The following is a 21,948-nucleotide window of genomic DNA, read 5'->3' as shown; positions in this document are numbered from 1 at the left end:
ACTAAACCTACTGATTCGCTTTCGACATAAAATATTCATGTTATACTTACAAAAAATTACGTTATTTTGTCATATATAAGACGTCCATAGATATTTTAGTTAAGTGAACAATATAAACTTTATTTCAACCCAAATTATGGAATATCAGTCTATTACATAAAGAGGAATAGACAATAATTATCCCTATACCAATTCTCGCAGCAATTGGTTGAAAGAAAAAGTAGTAAATAAAGAATGATGAATGAAATCTAATAACAATAAATTAGATACTATAATAAAATTCTTTATGAACAATAAAATATGTTGATTCATTAATTATTTTATAAATTTAAGTATTTCAAAAATACGACAAAACCAAAAAGTATTTTGCTTTTGAGGCGAAGATTTGAAGCGTATTCCTCCAGGGTACCCCAAGGCCGTGGTGTTGGTGGTGTGGATAATGTAATACAAAATATTCCTTATAACAGATGGACATAAAGTTTAACCATTTGGTATGAATAATAAAAATGAAACAATACCGTAACATATGACGTTCCCGTTACGTCAGATAGACGTCTTTAAATAACAATGGACATGTTACAACTTGGAAACACGTCGAATAACTTGCGACGAGGCATCCGATTACACGGAATGTCGGCTTTATTGAAGTCACTAAAGGATAAAGGGGCTTAACGCCTGTGTAGATAGCACAGCCTTTAATAGATTTATAGGAAATGTTCATACTGAAATTTTGGTGAAAGAATATTTAGAAAATATTCAATTGAACTTTTATGTTGGGTTATCTGAAACTTATATCCGAAATTATATTGGTTTTATTCATAATTTTTCAATAAATTACATTCCTTTTTTTATTGAATTATAAATATAACACATAAACTCCGAATTAAATCTGAGTATATGGAAATTAATCAAGCAATCATCATAATTGTGTTTCTTGGGGCTCGCTTGAAGTTGGTTTATTTGGAGTTATTAAAAGTCCATCCACGATAAACATGCACAACTCAATGTTGTCTTAAAGATAAAATAATATTGTTCATATATAAAGACGGCTTTTTTCTTTTATTCTTAATAGCAGTGCTAGATATTATAGAAACGAAATCAATTTCTTTGATGACAATGCAGCGATTTTGGTCACTGCATACTTGAAGGTGATGTACATGAATGTGTTGGTAAACACAGGTGCTCTCTCTATTCTTATAATCCTACGGGATAGTAATAATGCACGACCGGAGAGAGTTCGGCGCAGAAACAACGGATTAAAGTGCTTGCCGACCCACAAGAGTGTAAACAACGCTAACTTCAACAGAGCTGCTGCTGAGAATATCAGCAAAACTTCAAAGGACTTCAAATCCCCAACTGAGTAGGGTCCTAACATTCTCCGACTAAGTGAAAAACTAACATTCCTTGTAACAGTTTATTTTAACTTTAGTGTTAAACGTTTTTGAAAGTTTCCTCGTATCCTCTTGTGAAAGTTTGCAGTGTAAAACAAAAATAAAACCAAGGGCAACTTCATTATCAATTAAAAACGAAAGAAATCCCCGTGCGAGACATAATTTATAATATATGGTTAATCTATACTAATATAATAAATGCGAAAGTATATCTGACTTTCTGGTTGCTGCTCTTTTGCGGCCAAACATCTGAAACGCATTTGATGCAATTTGGTACGAAACAAACTTGAACTTTTGAGAGCAAAGCCGCGGGCGACAACTTATATAAGACTTTTTTTTAATAATGTGTTAAAAACTTAAAAGATTTCGTCTGTATTGTACATTCAGAATATACTTTAAATTAACTAATTTGAAACCCGAATCTAAACCCGATTAGTCATTGGTCGGTTGTAAACGATGACGCTATAGGCAACCAATGAAAGTGCAGATTGAAACCCAGTTAGTTAAAATAAATTAAACATGTCAGATTTTTCTATACATTATATTAACACTTTTTGATAAAAACTAACACTTGAGCTATGTATTGATATTTTAATAACTTCGTTTGGATTACGAAAGTAAAATTTGACCCTACAGTCTATTTAACAAATCCACTGATTCATGACGTCATATATAAATTCAGGATTACGCTGGTATTCATTACAAAGATAGATTAAATGTCAAATTCTTATAAGTCTCTGATCTCATCACGGTCTCCGTCTCATATGTAAATCAATATAAGATTCGCGTCCCTAAGAATTCCAAGTTTTACGCATCTGCTCATTTACGAGGCATATATATCATTCGATACGACATTATTAATTTACTTTATTAACTACTAGGTTTCGCGGTTTCGGTGGTATTTAATTTGATTATACAGTATGCTGTATTACTGTTTTTGGTACCTACGCTCTTCAGAGTCATATGGTAAAATTATATCTTATCTATACCTACATATAATAAAATTGGAGTGTCTGTTTTTAATATTAAAATAACCGCTTTTCACTAAATGCATATATAAGTATACACGGTACATATACCTCTTCTTCTCCTGTTCTGAAGATGTAGCCGCTGCAGTTCGGTTCATTCCCAACTGGAAGTCTCCGGGACCGGACGGGCTGCATAGCTTTTGGCTAAAATGGCTGCGCAGCTCGCATGATTTCTTGGCATCTCAGTTCCAGTCAGCTCTAGAGTCTGGGTCGCTACCACAGTTCCTTACCACCGGAGTCACCCACCTGCTCCATAAGTCAGGTAGTGCAACGGATCCTAAAAACTATAGACCGATTACTTGTTTACCGACGGTCTATAAGCTCCTTACCTCCATTCTGAGAGATAAGATTAATAGTCACATACAGAATAATAGTATTTTGTCTGTCTCTCAGAATGGATGTAGGGGTGGATCACGAGGCACTAAGGAGCTACTCCTCATTGATATGACCATTAGCCAACAGGTTCGTCGTTTTCGAAAGAGTCTGTCGACATGCTGGATAGATTACAAGAAGGCCTATGATTCCGTGCCGCATACATGGCTCTTGAGGGTGCTGGAGTTGTATAAATTAGATACAACTCTATGCAGTTTCTTGAGATCATGTATGGGGCAATGGCGGACAGTCCTTCGCTATTCAGGATGCCGAACGATTCATGGTAATGACGAACCGATAAGGATTGAGCGGGGAATATTCCAGGGCGATAGTTTGAGTCCATTGTGGTTTTGTTTAGCCTTGAACTCTCGAGAGTTCAAGGTTAGGCTATTATTTGTGGAGAGGAGGTAAAGTAATATCCCACCTACTTTACATGGATGAATTAAAGCTCTTTGCACCTTCAGGTTCACAACTAATGGAGTTACTAAAGGTAACAGAAACTTTTAATAATTCTATTAGAATGGAATTTAGAGTTGACAAGTGCGCGGTTATGCATGTAAAGCGAGGAGAGATTATGGAATCTGACGGATTACAACTTTCAGATTCCATAAACTTTAGATCACTGTCCGCAAGCGAATCATACAAATACTTGGGTGTGTCGGAAACATTAGGCATCAATGTGACCGACATGAAACAATCACTGCAGGAGCTTTTCTTTGGTCGTCTGAAAAAAGTACTCAAAAGTCTTTTGTCGGGTGGCAATAAGGTTCGCGCCTTCAATGGTTGGGTCATGCCGGTCTTGATGTACTCTTTCGGCATACTCAATTGGACTCAAAAAGAACTAGACGCCTTGGATAGGGAAGTCCGTGTCCTGCTGGCTGCATATCGGATGCATCATCCTCGGTCTTCGGTGATGAGATTGTATATCCCACGGAGATGTGGTGGCCGTGGCTTTTTAAATGCCAAGACCCTACATAACCGTGAGGTATACAAACTCAGGAAGTATTTTCTTCACACTGACTTGGATATGCACCGAGATGTAGTTACAATGGACAAGGGGCTAACTCCGCTCTCCTTAGGCAAAGAGAACTGGCGCAAACCTGTAGTACTAAGTACTGAGAACCGCAAGGGGGTATGGAAGAGCAAGGAGTTACACGGACGCTTCTATCGGGCCCTTCATGGACCCGATGTGGACTTTATGACGTCCGTATCTTGGCTACGGTTCGGCAACCTATTCGATGAAACCGAAGGTTTTGTCTGTGCAATTATGGACGAAGTTATCATGACGAACAATTACCGGAAGTATATTGTGAGGGATGGCACGGTGGACATATGTCAGGCGTGTCACACTCCGGGCGAATCCCTTAGACATATTATTTCCGGTTGTTCTCGTCTTGCTAACGGAGAGTATTTGCACAGACATAATCAAGTGGCCAAGATTATCCATCAACAACTTGCACTTCGATACGGTCTTGTGGTATCAAAGGTACCATACTACAGGTATGTGCCCGACCCAGTTCTCGAGAATGGTCTAGTCACACTGTACTGGGACCGATCTATAATCACTGACAGGACTGTTGTCGCCAACAAGCCTGATATAGTGGTGATAGATCGGTCAGAGCGCCGGACGATAATAGTTGACGTTACCATCCCTCATGACGAGAATCTCGTGAAGGCTGAGAAGGATACGCAAATAAAATATCTTGACTTAGCTCATGAGGTTGTCGACATGTGGGATGTGGATACAGCAGTTATTGTGCCGATAGTCGTTTCAGCGAATGGCCAAGAGCCTCGAGCAACACCTTAGGAGGCTCTCGTTAGGCAGCTGGGTCAAGAGCCTGATACAGAAGGCAGTACTCCTCGGCACGGCGCGTATTGTGAGGAAGTTCCTCTCTCTGGGGCCCTGACCACCGGTGGCTTGGACCCTGTTCCCGCCACTGGTTGGCTTCTGTATTTTATATTTTTAAATATATTTTATATATTTTGTATTTTATATTTAAAAATGTATTATACATGAGTGAGAATAAATAAAGATTATTATAATAATAATATAAATATAAAATAATAAAAGTCATATTTGAAGTCCAAAATTAATATCTGTACAACATATTTGAAAAAAACTCGACATCACCTCAAAACACGAACGTGATGTTTGATTGACTATAATAATCATAAAACTTATAGGATATAAGTATCAAAATGGCGTATCGCCGTAAGTCGGTTATCAACATTTCACGAGCGAGCAAATTCTTACTGAATCGCACTCTGGTCAAATTACGAATTCAGACAGGTATGCCAGCAGATATATAACTATTTTACCTAACAGTACTATATCGTATTATGTTGTATGAACGAGCCTGTGTAATAAATACAGGAGGAATTTCTATCACAAAATTAACAGCGACGGCTTTTGATCTATTCATACACGAAGGCGCGTTCTTCCAAATTATTGGCGTACATTAGTATGGGTGACCCTCGTGCTTACTAGATGTCTTAGTATGCGTAATGGCTAATGTAAGAATTAGGACGCGAAAAACATACAAATTAGTTTATATTTCTTAAACCATGCCGATAGTTCAACACGGAGGTTGAATTATCGGCATGCCTTTGTGGATGAATTTAGTAAATGGCGCACGGTTTACGGTCATATGTGGTTACATACCAGCCTCTCATCGAATATGTGTTCCGGTTTGAATTGTGAATGAGTCAGTGTAACTACAGGCACAAGTTATATAATATCTGAGTTCCCAAAGTTTATGTCACATTTTCGATGTAAGGAATGGTTAATATTTCTTGCAGCGCTTGGTGGATGGTGATCACTTAAAATCAGGAACTCCATGTCAATCGTACGAAAATCTGCCACATGCGTTTCTAACCCGCTGTGATTAAGCTCCAAATCATTAAGTCTAAAGCCTTACTTCAACTGTGGGATATGCTATGATTATGCTATTTTTTTTATTACTATTAATTAGTTACTAATGTATCCCTATTTGTTTCAGGATGCTGTCTCTGTGGCAGACTTGGGGTCTCATCGCGTGTATTAGCGCGTGCGCTTTCGCTCAGCGCATAGACCAGGAACCATTGCTGTCTCCTCGTCCAGCGAGGGTCAGAGATCGTGACGTCAAACCGGATGAACCGACTTGTGACCAACTGAAAGCTATGTGGCGGTAAGTTTACACTTGTAGTTTACAATGAGCTATTTTTCCTGGAAATTGGCTTTTTTTAAGCTGGACATAACTCATATGTGGAACTCGCCTGGACCCAAAACACCTAGTGCGTCCCAGCTCGCCGGAATACCTACTAAAATATCAGTGATACGCGCTCCGTTTTTTCGGGGGTGGTTGCTCGTCATTATGCTTTCGCTAAGTTTACAATGTGCTGGCATAATACAAAAAAGTTACATAATTGATCGTTTTTTTGACATTTCAAATTGTTTAAGGCTAAACTAACGAGGTTTATAAGCCTGTGAATCCCAAGGTTCAAAACCTGAAGTTATTATACGTTCCCGATTCTAAACCGATCCAACTTCGATTATTCCTCACAAAAATAAACCACAGCTTAATCGTAACCGAATGTCATTCCACTAATTTGTATTCTGTTCTGATACGAACCTCATTGAATTCCGATCCAACTTCGACTGGACCGCAACTGGATTGTTGTGTTAGTAGAATAGGAAAATGACTGAACGGCAACGATAGTGATTCTATTCGGTTGCGATTAAGGGGCAATTTGTTAGTCAACTTGGGGCCCTCTGTTGGGCCAATAACAAAATACCTCAGACCTGATTTGATTAAAACGCTATCGAATGGAAAATAACGGGATTTTTTAATTTTTGCATTGAGAATTGGAATAAAACGAGATGGTTTTTTCGGAAAATCAACTGAATCGATTCTTAGCTGGGTAATATTGATTTTTAAAAATCGAATGTTGCACTTTTTGATTACCCTTATCGTCGTTGGGTTTTTTCCAACCGATGCGACTTGGGAATTTTTAACAAAAGAGCCTACACATTTCTCAAAGTCCAGCAACGCATCTGCAAGCCCCCCGATGTTGCAGTTGTCTATGAGCGGTAAAAGTTGCTTTCCATCAGGTGAGAAACCTGCTCGTTTCCCGCCTCTAGCATTTAAAAAAAAATCATTTCATACTCATAGTTACGGGATTGGCTAACCACGACCGTTTTAAAACTCCACCCTAAATACATGAAGCAATAAGAGCGCTTTAGCAAATAGCTAAAGCTTATTAATTCTAGTAATGATACGTAATATTTAAAAAGAACATTCATTTTAATTTGTTGTTTATATTTCAAATATATTTTATACATATAATACATACAAAAGCACTTCATATATTATATATACTGATATTACGAGTATATCAGTAAATATAGCTATGTAACGTTGCGTAACGAATAGCTCAATGAACAGAGTAGACTATACCCGAAGTTCACGGCTTTAAGTTCGGGCAAGCATTGCTGAATTTTCAAGTGCTTTTATATTTTTTCTCAGACTCGATGATGAAATCTTGTTGTAATTTATGTTTCGGTTCTATTATTTGCTATCTATCTTTTATATCTGTAAAAAGATAGCTGGTTGTATTAACGTGCAACACGTAAAATCCGCTGTACATTTTATATCATTATATTTGACATGTTTCAGACGTTTCAAACACGCGTGGGATAGCAAGTTTTTTATAAAATTGTTATTATGATGACTAAAAACTTTTAGTAGTTTTATAAAAAAAAGGATTTATTGCATTTGACAAGACATTTTCAAATTTAAAGTAAAGCAAATAAAATTCATTTCATATACAAAGTTAATCAGTTGTGTTACGTCGGCCTAACATTTCACATTATATTATATTAAAATAACAAAAAAGAAACCCTTATTGACACATAATATATTACAGTCTTTATTTTTATACTTAGTTTTTATTTCTATACTAATATTCCTTATAATAGACAACCAACCCCTAAAACGGCAAGGTGTTTCAAACTCTAAGGCGAGATCTAGTTCGTAATATAAATATAGACGTTTTGAATTAAAGTCGATTTAGTGTTTAAGCTCGAACCATCATAACAAAAACGGCGGAATTCAAATAGAAATGGGAAACGTGAATCTGAGTCGCGAAATAGATTTGCTATTGTCCAATAAAGTGGAATGCCACAAAGCCGGCACAGATCAATAGGCCTAGTACAGAACAGGGCACAAGAGAAGTGGCATCAGAGTTAGTTAGATCAACTCAAATAATCTTATAATATTAATAGTACCTAATTTTATATACAAAACAAAATCAATAAATTGGATGATGCAAATAAATTTATATTTATTTTTATAAATTAAATTTCAGATTCTCACCTTGTCATAATTTTAATACAAATTAAAATACCACTAATCATTGTAAATTATTTAAATTGAACACGTTAATAAATTAAAGAAGTAATTAAAAACAGTTTGAAAAAAAACTATGACATCACGCAATGATGATAAGAATGCTAGCAGCATTTCCTCGTTGAAAAGCAATTCGATTTTCTGTGCGAAGAATAAACGAGCCCCGGTTATAGTGAAGGCTATGAGACTTGGAGTTATATGTTGTTTATATGGTTATGAGTTATATTGGCACAAACATATACACGAATATTTGCCTTCACTTCAACATTTCCCGTCCTGCCTTTTAACATTATTTCCCTGGTGACAAGAGTAAGTCTCTTACAAGGCGGTCTCATACAGCGGTCCATATGGCTCTGAACCCTGAGTCAACGTCTAGCCATCAGCTTCTTCGCAATCTTAGAAATACATAAATTAATTTTGAGTTAACTGACTCAATTCAACACGTTAAGAATTAAAAAAAGAATACGCAAAAAACAATATAATTGATATAAGTACGAAACAAAGTACAATGACTACATTGTTTGATAAATGAAAATATGTTTTATTCGTATCTTTATTCATTTAACAAGATTATATTAAATTTAAAGCTTGCATTGGTTTTTGATGGGCTTCTAAATTGCGCCTTCCATTTTAATTTTAATTAAACATTTCATAATTTAATACAATTAAACATCCTACCTCCATAACATACCATGCTCCTACCACCATCACCATAATAACTCCAGGCTTTTTTGCGATCATTTATGGAGTAATGCGTTAAATAATTTAATCATTAATTTTTTTTTATGTAATAAACTTACCATAAGATTTTTAATTAAACTTACAAAGACATTGATAATATCCAATATTGACTAAATGTCATATATAACGGCACATTGCCATTATCATTATTTTCTGTATCCATCTGTGGCTGCCGAGCGATCGTGGGTACAATATCTAATAATTGTTTCAACAAAATATGAACAGTAATACAATCAGCACTTTCGATATTATAATAAAGTAACGACGCTCCACCAGGCACGTCTTGCTTACGCGAGATGCAAATGGATTATGAAGTTGCGTCAGAGTGAAGAGACGTCAAACCGCACTATTCCAATTTTTTTATTTTTCTTTTTTAACCTGGCCTTGTGTTAAAAAATTAATAAATGTCACTGTCAAATGTCATTATCACTTTTGACGTTTCTTGACACTCTCAAAACACAGTGGCGCCGTCATATACATAATTAAAACGTGCAGGCATATTCAAATAATACAAATACGAATTGTACTATAACACTAGAAATTGGAAATTAAAAAAATAACGACTGCCATACCGAATTTATCTCTCGTGATTATGTCATGATTCTAACGATACCTCATAGATAAATATGAAATAAAGAAACTCAGACCCAAAACCAAAAAACATTACGCTCCTTTATAGCGCAGTTGCGTAATTAGAATCATTGATACCATTTCGGCAGTCTCATAGTCAAAGGTAATGCCGACCGTACCGTGGATATTACGGATTACTCGCGGTAAATGTCATACGAATACGCCAAGCGCTTCAAATGTTAAATTCAAATTTCTATGTAGTTTTTTATCTTTACCTATGAATTTTTATTCAATATGAATCTTTTATAACTTAACTAATATAACTATAATACAATGGAACACTATTTGAAAAGACACTGGCCCTTAAGGCACAGGGTTTCCTAGTTTAAGGGCTAGAATTGCTACCTATTAATTTTAAAGACTGGCTTTTACAGATAAATATTTCTCAGACATATTCTAATAAAAATAAATGTTAGTATTAACAGTTTACGATTAACAGTGAGCTCTTACCTATTACAACACTATTGCTTTTGCTAGTATAATGTAAGAAAATTACCACGTTTTTTGGGGTCTAGGTATAAAGGTTTTAGGTATAAAAAAAATAATTCCATGCTCTTTTTTGAGATTCAGTTTACTTCGTACAAAATTTCATGAACTTCGCTTCATTGATTGAACCGTGAAAGCGTAAACCATATAAATTATTTTCGTATCTATAATGTACGTATAGATATCGTTCAAAAACAGAATATCAAAACTTTTTGTTCATGATTAAATTAAATGTTAAGTTATGAACAGTTCAGAATTTCGAACGTACTGAACAAACAATGGAGAACACCGAAACGAACCTCAATAGTTACGTCGCGTCCGATTAAATTTTAAATTTAGAATCGACTGGATTTTGTTTTTCTTTCTAACAAACTAACCTTTGCATGTATTCTTTTACGAACAAAAGAAACTTCAGAATTATTTTTTATTTTTATTTTTTCTTTTTCATTGACCCTAATGTTGCCATTTGTTTTCCTTGAAATTATTTAAGTAGAAAAACAATTACTTGATAATTAAGATTAAGAAAACCTAAAGAAAAGAAGAAGGATGGTCAACTTAGTTTATTATAAAGCAAATAGTTTTTTACTCGTCTTTTCTCGCCTTTAAGTAATTGATAGCTAAAGTTTTAAACGACTTTAAAACTGATGAGACGGGAACTTTAATATCCAGTAAAGCTAGAACGTGGTCGTGTTTAAATATAATTACGTTCATGTTAAGGTTAGGGTTGCCATAAATTAAATAAATTCAGGACTATTTAATAATAAGATGAAATATAATATTAAAACAATCCATTTTATAACACATATTACTATAGAATGGCAAACGTACGGCTGCGAATATATAGTATATCTTATAATACAGTACTTCTTAAATAACAGTTCACGCCATGTCATAAGGTGAAAATAAAGGCGGTATTATACTTTTGTTAAGAAAAAATCATTTGTAACCATAAATCCGTAAGGACAGACAGCGTCGAGTTGTAAATTTTTTTCTATTATTTGACAGATTTCATCACAAAATGAACTAGTAACCCTTATGCAATAAACAACAAATACCATAGTAGTAATTTGATAATGTTCCCCTTTTTTTTATAACATAGTTGCATATGTTAAAAAACTGGAATGCTATTTATAAATACATATTCATTCTTAATTATCATTATTTTATTTGAAATAAAATTAAATCCTTCCAATACAATAATTCCAGAAACATAAAGACTATGACTCAACTCACAATCTTGCATCATATTAACTCAACAGCAGACTTCTTCTAATATTAAATGGTACCCTTAAATTATATCTAGAAAGAGTGCCCCACAACAAAAGAACTAAAACAAACAGGCCAACTTCATCATCTTGGTATACGAAACAGCTACGCTTGACACACCAAACGCCGTACTAGTTTAGTGTGCGTGTACTCAATGTTCTTAGTTGCCAACATTTGGTTACTATTTTGTTCAGGTTCTCACCGTTGACAGTCTATCTAGTCATATAAATAATCAAAGATGGTGACTTGCACACATAGACAAATGCACTGTAAAAATGGAACATTATTAAGCTTTGAATACCACCAATCATAGATCTAATATTTTTAATATAATATAATAATATAAATATTGGACAACATCACATATATTACTCTGATCCAAATGTAAGTAGCTAAAGCACTTGTGTTATGGAAAATGAGAAGTAACGACGGTACCACAAACACCCAGACCCAAGACATAGAAAACTAATAAACTCTTTTTACATCGACTCGGCCGGGACCTCGGAGTGGCGTATCCATGAAAACTGATGTACACACTACTCAACCACGGAGGTTGTCAATATTAAAAAATAAGAGGCTTTAAAAAGGACCTCTTATACCGGAACAACGCTATAGGCAGTTTTCACGATGCGCACTGAATATGGGTACATTAACACCCAGACGGATTTAAAACAAAGCCCGGCTGCAGTTGTCCGTAAAAATCTGATTAGTTGGCAACCCTAGCGGTTCATATGTGTGAGTATTAACTTAATTGCTTTAAAACCTTTCTTTATTTTAAAACCAATATGTAATCAATCTCTGTACTGTTTGCAATAAATACGTGAGGAAAACATTTTTAAAGTTATTTATTAATTATATTTATAATACAGTAAGAAAATATTATTAATATGTTTATTTATTATGACAACTATTAATAGTTATAGTTGCCCTTCACTTGCAGCTATTAAGCATAAAAAAATAGCCTAATTTCTTCAAGCTCTATACAAAATTTTACTAAATTCGGTCCAGTGGTAAGGCCGCGTAAGGTAAACAGACAAACAAAGTGACTTTCAAATTTATAATATTAGTACTAATTTTAAAAGTCTCTCGCATCAATTCAAAAAGAATAAGTATGTATATACCGAATGATTTAATACTAATTTGAGTAGACACGTCATAAATAATACATAACTTTACCGACCTAGTAACTATTTTTCAAAAGATTAAAGCGCAATTAAGAAAATACTTAATAAGCAAGCATTGCAATAAAAATACCCTTTAACGCTTAAACGCTCCTTATGAACACACACAGAAACAGATAGGCACTCATACATACATAATACACACTGTCAAGTTTATACACATGTAATTCTACAAAATAAGTTCTACCTGTCATTGGTCTACCTTTTATTGCAATAATATCTCTTTAACTAAAATCGTGTATTATATATGCTAATCATAACTGTAAACATAGAATTGTAAATGCTGTTATTAGAAATAAAAAAAAAAAATATTCATACAAAACCTATAAAAAAAAGTTCCGTGGATTATTTTGGCATCGGAAGAAAAACTAAAAAAAAAAATGTTGTATGTTTCATAGCGTGCATTGCATGAAAATGGGACGGTCGACTATGTGTATTTTGCACTCATGATGGGAAACATCAGAGTGCTTTACGATTGTAAAAAATCATTCGTCTCATTTTGGCATCCATTTTGTTTTATCATGCTCTTGTAATTTCACGCTAGATAGTATAAATTGTAACACGGAGATCAACAGTGTACTTTAAAAAAAATAATATTTAATGTGATAGCAATGCGAAAACGTCAAAATATAAAATGTGAACCCAAAAAATTCGAAACAATGAAAATTGCAAAATTATTGAGTCAACAGTACAACAGTAACAGCCTGTAAATTTCCCACTGCTGAGCTAAGGCCTCCTCTCCCTTTGAGGAGCATAGTCCACTACGCTGCTCCAATGCGGGCTGGTGGATACACATGTGGCAGAATTTCGTTGAAATTAGACAGATGCAGGTTTCCTTTCGACGTTTTCCTTCACCGCCGAGCAGGAGATGGGTTATAAACACAAATTAAGAACATGAAAATTCAGCGGTGCTTTTACTTTCAGCCTACTTGAATAAAGTATATTTTGATTTTGATTCAAATCCAGATCCAAAATTACATATTCATGAAATATCTGATATGATATTTATAATTTAAATTAAACGAATTATTTATGAAATATAATACCCACTCTCATTGATGGATCTGTCTGTTAAAAGAAAACAAAAATCTCCATGTACCTAGTTCAGTAGCGCGACACTTTCACCCTGTTGCCTAAAACTATACAAGGTGCAAATTTGGCCCATGGATTACTACTCTCACCTTTGGGTAGGATCACTCCAGCACCAGCTTCTTCTATTAGATCGTATTAAACGTAGAGCGTCTCTTTCGACCAACATTTTGCCTTCGATGCGTTTGCCAACTATTCCATAAAAAAAATTATGATTATCGCGAACATTAGTACAGATATATATCTATTGATATTGATTTTGTTTACATTTTCACCTTACATTTATAAAACGACATCGACAATGCTCCATCACAACGTAACGTCAGACCATTTATCTCCATTTGACGTTGATTGACTTCATAGGAAAGTATACAAAATACGAAAAAAAATTTGTCAAATTGACGACAAAAATAGACTGCGATTTATCAGGCGGACGACGTATATTTGCGTAATATTTAAGCTCACATGACAATTTGAAATTTTATTTTTAATAATATAATAAATAATTAAATTCATAATTGGAATTCGCTATATCTAACTACATTATTGATAAACCAGTGGTTACAAGATTAGAATCTTAACCGATGATTTTCAGTTCAAATCGGTCTGTTTAATTTGTGTTTATAATTCATCTTATGCTTTGTGATATATACACTATATAGTTTACTATACTATACACTGATCGTTAGTGTTCACCAGCGCCCATAGACATTAATGCTGTAAGAAATATTAAGCATTCCTTACATCACCCATGGGCCACCAACATCGACACCTAAAATGTTACTAAACATTCGAACTGGAAAGCAACAATGGCGATACCTACCCAGGTGGACTTGCACAAAGACATACTACGAAGAATAAAGAATTATTAACATTTCTAACAGCCGATGGTGTACATCGTACCATCACAGGACTCAGATATGAAACATAAAAAATAATCGTTATTAATATAATTTAAAATTAAACAAATCTTATTAATAGATACAAACATAGCGTTTCGTTAAGTCTTAGAAATATTGCGAATGATTTAAATTCGATAAAGGATCTTGTTCTACAAGACATTACTATTTGCACTGCTTAATATGTCATTGGCTACAAAATTCGCAGGATAAAATCCTTATTTTATCGGTACGAAGTCGAGAGGGGTAACTCGTTCATTTAGAAACGCGAAAATTTATTTAATAATGAATACCAATATTATATTAACAAATTCCATGTGTAACTAAATGTTATTCGAATTAAATTCTCTACACTACACGGTATGTGAGGTATTCCGTTATAGAGACAGGTAAACTCCCTATGAATGTTAATCGTTGAACGGTTTTCGTACACATTTATATTTTGCTATGAAAGCAATCTCTGAACTATTATATTTTCTAAATATTATCTTAAGGAAAACATACCGTTTGGTCATTTCGTCAAAAAAAAAAAACCTAGTATTCGTCGTTGAATAGAAACCCACAAAATATATTTGTTTTTCGTAAAAATAAATCAAAAGGTAGTACTTAATTTATTTAAAGATTTAAATTTTCATTACAATGTACCAAAGACGAAAGAATACTTGACAAAAGTTGTCTGAAAAAGAGAAATGCCATTTCAATAGTAAAGAATACAAGTATATTAATAAGTTGTGCATTTTAAAATATCTTATTTTTAACTGTATTTGAATATCAATAATACTTATTATTAATAATACTTTCAAAATCGCGTGCCTAACCGTATTTGAGGACTGTTGTTGTAAATTAAACAAAATTATTTAGAATTATTATAAAATTAATTATTTTGTATTTTTAGTCTAAAAATATCTATAATTGTTTACGATAAAGGTGAATGAGACATAGAAATCACAAATTAAACTAGTAAATAATTATTTATTAACATCATTAATATTTCTTAAGTATTGGAAGTCTTCGCATAAATTTCCGTCTCCTTACCATAAAATAAAAAAAATAATTTAATACAAAAAAAAACGTTTTAGTTCGAAAGCGTTATTAATAAAAAAAGGGTTGAACCAAAACAAAAGAGGTTTTACTCTATAAGATAGATTAATTTCTTGTGATAGTCCATGCATGTCTCGCTGCTTTACAAAGGCTTTAAGACAAAGGATTTGGGACTTAATCCTCAGCCAAGTCCAGTGGAATCACATTTTTCTCCGAAACAAGGCCATTTTCACATTATATTTTCTACACGACAAAGTATGTAATGGTTTCTAAATACTAATCGCTTTAAGCTTCCTAGCTGACCCGGATTAAAACCTTTTTAGTCTTAAAGTACTTAGTCAACTATGGCTTTAAGATTACTATGTTTTAAATAAAATTATACCATGAAGTTTCTATATGACGATTCTTTAGTAAAGATATTTTTTTCCTTTATTACCTGCCGGCGATATATACAGAATATTTCAGGCAATTATTTTATGAACAGTCAACACTGAACATATTAGACCAAGATATAGTATGTTATTGCAAGCACAAATAACAATATAATTTTAACTCATAGTTAACGCCTCGTTGAAGAGCCGAAAGGGCCCAGCGGTTAGGACGCGTGCATCTTAACCGATGATTGCGGGTTTAAACTCAGTCAAGCACCACTGAATTTTCATATGCTTAATTTGATTTTATAATTCATCTGGTGTCGGCGGTGCAGGAAAACATCGTGAGGAAACCTACACTGTCTTATTTAAACGAAATTCTGCCACATGTGTTTTGTACCCGCATTGGAGCAGAGTGGTGGAACATGCCCAAACCTCCTCAAAGGGAGAGAAGTCCTGAGACCATCAGTGGGAAATTTACAGGCTGTTAATGTAAAGCCTCATTGATAATGTAGATAGTGATGTGTGGTTTTAATAGATTTAAGATCATAGTCTACATGTACCGATATACACAAATAAAATACATTCAAGCTTCTTGGACGATGAAGATGAAGATGATGAAGTCGCTACTGTTCTGTCACCGTGTGCTAGATCTATACCACAAAAATCTAAATTGACATTGGAATTTGATGGAAGCCCTTGCTTCGATAAAAAGAGTTTATATCAACGAAGATGAACGAAAATAAATAACAATAATATTGTGTACTATGTTTATAAAACTAACTTTGCTCCGTGGTTTCTTCCACCTTAAATTAGGATTATGCGTACTTATGCATACAGTTATATCAGTAGACGTTAGAGACGTAACTTGAATTTACACTTATAGTTCTGACATTAGCACGTTTAACCGTACTAACTTTCCAGCTTCATAATATTCGTTATTAATTTGGAGTCAATATAAACAGTAATAACTGTAACTGTATTCTTAGAAATATTAATCCCCTTGTGAATAAGATATCCTTGTCTTACCTATCAAACACTACTTCAATCACCAATTTAAACCGAATGATCGATGCTTTACGCCAATGTTTGGCAGTAGAATATGTGATTACTGGTTGGTACCTATCCAGCACAATGCTACCACCAAATAAAGCTAAGTAATCTAAATCAGTGAAAAGGGACTTCTTATTGACAATAATTTTCAAATAAAAAGAAAAGTTTGTTACAAAATGTCATGGAAATTAAATCACAATTTTTTCCGGAAATCCATAACAATAAAATTCAATTCAAATCTGGTATTGGAAAACTCGTTCAATCATATTTCGAATTGATTTATGTTCACTGAAGTGATGTAATCAGATAATCTTTGATAAATATAATATGGTCGATTTTTTTCTTAATATCTTTAGATCCATAATTTGATAATTGTCATGCGTATGTATTTTGGCGTAAATACGTTTTAAGTTTTACTATTCTGGATTACTTCTGAAATGATATAAAACAATTTTGAAATGGTAATAAAGGTTTGGAAAAACTTACGTTTTTTTTTCAACAACCAAAATATACTTAGGTAGGCTAAAGTATTTATCCGCTTGCCTGTATATTCTATGTTTTTAGATCAAAGACGAAAGTAACATTATTGACATGTAACACGTTCCTGACTCAAACAAATCATGAGTGTGAAGTGAGCAGTTTATTCAAAAGCCTTTGAATTTTTTCTTACAAACGTAGCTTAGAGAGACGTAGTTGAAATGAAAAATTCCAACATAACACAACACTGAAAAACTCGTTTTATTTCAAACGTAAATATTTTTAAATGTCAGGATCTTTTCACGTTTACGTCATGATGCCTACAACACAAGTTAATGTATTCCCTTCGTTCTTACGTGCCTTGTAAAGACGTGTTTATATTACATTTAAAATTTAGGAATACGAAACAGAAATATATACGCAAAACATTTCTAAGGATATGAATTATAAAAATAACATATTAAGACAAGTATCTTGTAAATTATTTATATTTTTATAGTGCGATTATTTCGCATAATTTTAATTCAACCTAGCAACGCATGACAATGTTATTAACAAGATTATAAGATTACCTAAACTTATATAAAATATATTTACTTTTCTCCATTCGGGCGAATGAGAAACAATACGGTGGAACATACTCAAAAAAGAAACTGAGATATTTGCAAAACAATTACTATCAGCTGATGCTTTTAATTTGAAAGTTTTAAGATTACGAGGATGTGTGCAACTTATCATAAATATATACCTTGTTTAACAATTATTTTATTTTAAATTTACAAAACATTGTCTACAGGTTCTCAAAGAGGCAAGCTCGGGCTCCCGAGCTGATTAACGAAGTACCGGCCGTGCCCTACCGTGACCCGCTGATGTACAATGAGTGGCCGGTCTACACTGCGATGCCCCGCGCTGCTCCAAGGTATGATATCCTTAGCTTGATTTTTACCGCTTAATTGTTCTAGTGATTATAAGAGCAGTGGCTGCAGATGTCAAAATCCTGGATTCACACCTCGGTCGTGCCTATTAAAAAGTATTGGGTTTTTCTTTCAATAAATTCTCAGTCAGACGGAAGTATTAATACAGCATTTTCTCTAATTCAGCAATTACTCTATTTTCTGCTGTTGCCCAGACTCTACAAGGAACTTTTCTTTACAATTGCTTGCATTATCGCTACAGGTCATCGTAAAGTTCCTCAACTAGTGTCTGTTTTATATCACGAACAATTGTTTTAATGGGTAATTACTGAAAACCGCCGATGCCCTATCAGCAACTTGTTGCATGAAGGGCTTGTGCAACAAGTTGATCTGTAAAGCGATTCCAGCCGCTATTTCGAAGGATTATGAACTTAGATCACTTGTTTTTGGTATTTAATTAACGAATTGCTGACATACTCTATTATGGCGACGCCTACACAAGTGTCCGGTTTGTAATGCTTAAAGTATTATATGTTACATATCATTGAAATAGAGCCGAGTTAGCCCAGTGGTTAGAACGCGTGCATCTTAACCGATGACTTTCAGGTTCAAACCCAGGCAGGCACCACTGAATTTTCATGTGCTTAATTTGTGTTCGGCGGTGAAGGAAAACATTGTGAGGTAACTTGCATGTGTCTAATTTCAATGAAATTCTGCCGCATGTGTGTTCCACCAACCCGCATTGGAGCAGCCCGGTGGAATATACTCCAAACCTTCTCCTCAAAGCCCCTGGCCTTAGCCCAGCAGTGGGAAATTTACAGGCTGTTAATGTAAAATTCTCCAAAGCTCCAAAGCAAGTTCTCCAAGTTTCAGGGAAAGATATAGGCATTTTTTAATTCATTGCTCAGGAGGCTTTTCCTGTTCATGTTTTCATGAACCATGTCCATGTTTCCATGTTCAGCTAGTTTAATATAAGTGCTATTGATTAGATAAATTAGATCACAGCTACGTTTGAAGATCAATGTTGTGTCTTTAAAGACGTTTCACTTCGAATGTTACCCACATCAGTTATTAATTTTAAGTGCTTAGTGATAAGTTAGTAGCTTTTTCAATAAATAAATAAATAAATAAAATAGATAAAATGGATTGCTAGCTATCGTATTTTGTATCTTTTTTCATGGCATTGGTTGGCGGACGAGCATATGGGCCACCTGATGGTAAGTTGTCACCACCGCCCATAGACAAAGGCGCTGTAAGAAATATGAAGCATTCTTTACATCACCAATGCGCCACCAACCTTGGGAACTAAGATGTTATGTCCCTTGTGCCTGTGATTACACTGGCCCACTCACCCTTCTAACCGGAACACAACAATACAGAGTACTGTTATTTGGCGGTAGAATATCTGATGAGTGGGTGGTACCTACCCAGACGGGCTTGCACAAGGCCCTACCACCAAGTAAATCTGTTCAGAGTGCTAAAGCGGGGGCAGGACTCGCTGAGTAACTGTTATTTTTTTAAATTAATTAATACATCAATATTTTGTAATCGGAACTTTACAAACATAAACGATGACAAGAGTTCAAAAAGAATATATTAGGAAATAATGTATTCTATGTAGTATTTAAAGTGATTAATCACGATTATAATATATATTTTTTTATATATTAAATTGTTATCTCTTGATCGTCTATTGAAATGCTAATTCAGCGTGAAATGTTACGCAAATACCTTATTTCTTAATAAACATAGTGTTTTGATCCAAAATCCTCTTAATTCAAATACTATTGTAAATCATTTAAGACCTTATTTACATTTCAAATATCCTTCGGTTTTATATAAAATTACAAAAGATCAAATTTGTTTAATATATGAACAAATTCAATATACTATTTTATACACGAATAAAATTTAGAAATAGTTATTGTACAAATCATGACCGCGTGGAATGGTGGCAAGAATGCTAGCAGCATTTCCCCGTTGAATCGCAATTTTGATTCTGGGGGCGAAATGAACCAGCATTACTGTCAACAGAAGCAATAAGATCAGGTGTTATGCTATTTAATAAAGGTTTTTAAACCATTACCCCAAAGTCCATATGTTTCAACGGCAAACGGAACAAAGACATAATTTGAAATAATGCATGTTTTTTCCGCGGAGCTCATGCTCGTAACACTGTTTCCTTGATATGAGACGAGGCCAGTGCTGCACTCCTCACGTCCGTCTTCGTTCTATTTATTGATTAAGTTTACCATTATATCACAAAAGCGAATTAAACCCCTCATCGAAATACGCGTATCACAAATCAAATCCTTGAATTGAATGAAAACTACCACCATTGGGAATGTAGATTTAATTAAGGTTTTAAATTAACATGGTTATTTTCATTACTACAAGTATTTAAAACGGGATGTCTTGTCTCGTTAAAAAGACATTCATAATGTCGAAATATCGAGCTCCACGAAATAAAAATAAAAACATGATAAATATCCCGTTTTAAATACTTGTAGTAATTAAAAAGGACTGGGAATAATTTAATTACTCAAATGAAATACGTAGTCAACGATATAAAAATAAATTTATATCCTGTATTAAAATCTACGGATACAAAAACTTCTTATGCAACAATTACAACAATAACAATAATAATAAAATTTAACTGGAATTACGAGTAACTGAATATTTTGATCAATTCAGAGTACAAAAAAAAAACATTTCCTGAATGTGTTATAAAATATAAAATCGGTTTATTTTCGTATTACTTAGAAAATACTAAATACAATAAAACGAGAATGGAAATAAAAATATTTCCAGAAAACATGAATACAGGACCAAATTCCTAGTATCCATGCCATTAAATTTATGAAATTAAAAAAAAATCTGAAAAGCATCAGTCACAAATACACATTCATTTCTAAACAAACTCACGTATGTTTTTAAAAGATATAAAAATAGTACGATTAAAGCAGCAAAAAAATCTTTATATATAATGAGTTTCTTGCCGATTCTTTTCTTTAAAATCTTCTTTCTGAACCAGTGGTAACTCTACTTTAATTTAAACACTAACTTTACCATTCAAAAGTGCTTTTATGAACCTACTTGAATAAAGAACATTTTCATTTTGATTGATGAGGAAAATATCGAATCTTTTCAACATATTTTTAGGGAAGTCGACGAGTAACTGCTCAATTATAAGCTACCCCTGCCTTAAACATAGAAACAATAAAAAAAAAAAACCTTATACCTACAATGCATCGCCATTCACAGCAGAAATTACAATGGCTCACTGGCACCAAAACACAGCAGTAAGCAGAATATTCTTGGTAGATTAACTAAAAAAGAACAGGGTGCAAATCGGGTCTCAATCTTTAACTAAGGCCACCTCTCTTGCTAAGAAGTCTTGGAGCATATAGCACCACACTACTCCAATGGCAATACGTGATACAAAATTTCACCAGACACATGTAAAGTACCATAATGGGAAGTAATACAATTAACACAATAGGTTCCTTTATCGTCGAGCACCATATAAATAATAATCAAATTATCTATTTGGAAACTGAGTGAAGCTTGCCTGGCTTTGAACCCGCAATCTTAGCCCAAAATTCAGGTATCGCACTGG

General features: G+C 33.9%; 1 protein-coding gene across 1 annotated transcript in view; it reads left to right on the top strand.

Annotated features, from left to right (window-relative positions):
• LOC113393769 (uncharacterized) overlaps window positions 1-21,948 on the top strand; it is a 112,310-nt gene that overhangs the window by 67,605 nt on the left and 22,757 nt on the right. The window contains exons 2-3 of the mRNA XM_026630817.2: window positions 5,791-5,958; window positions 18,209-18,331. Coding sequence (XP_026486602.1) covers window positions 5,792-5,958; window positions 18,209-18,331 — 290 coding nt within the window. The 5' untranslated portion in view covers window position 5,791. The remainder of the gene's footprint in view (window positions 1-5,790; window positions 5,959-18,208; window positions 18,332-21,948) is intronic.

The sequence above is a fragment of the Vanessa tameamea genome, chromosome 26 (assembly GCF_037043105.1).
Source record: "Vanessa tameamea isolate UH-Manoa-2023 chromosome 26, ilVanTame1 primary haplotype, whole genome shotgun sequence".
NCBI lineage: Eukaryota > Metazoa > Arthropoda > Insecta > Lepidoptera > Nymphalidae > Vanessa > Vanessa tameamea.
The sequence above is the reverse complement of the archived record's forward strand: the minus strand, read 5'-3'. Positions and strand labels throughout refer to the sequence as shown.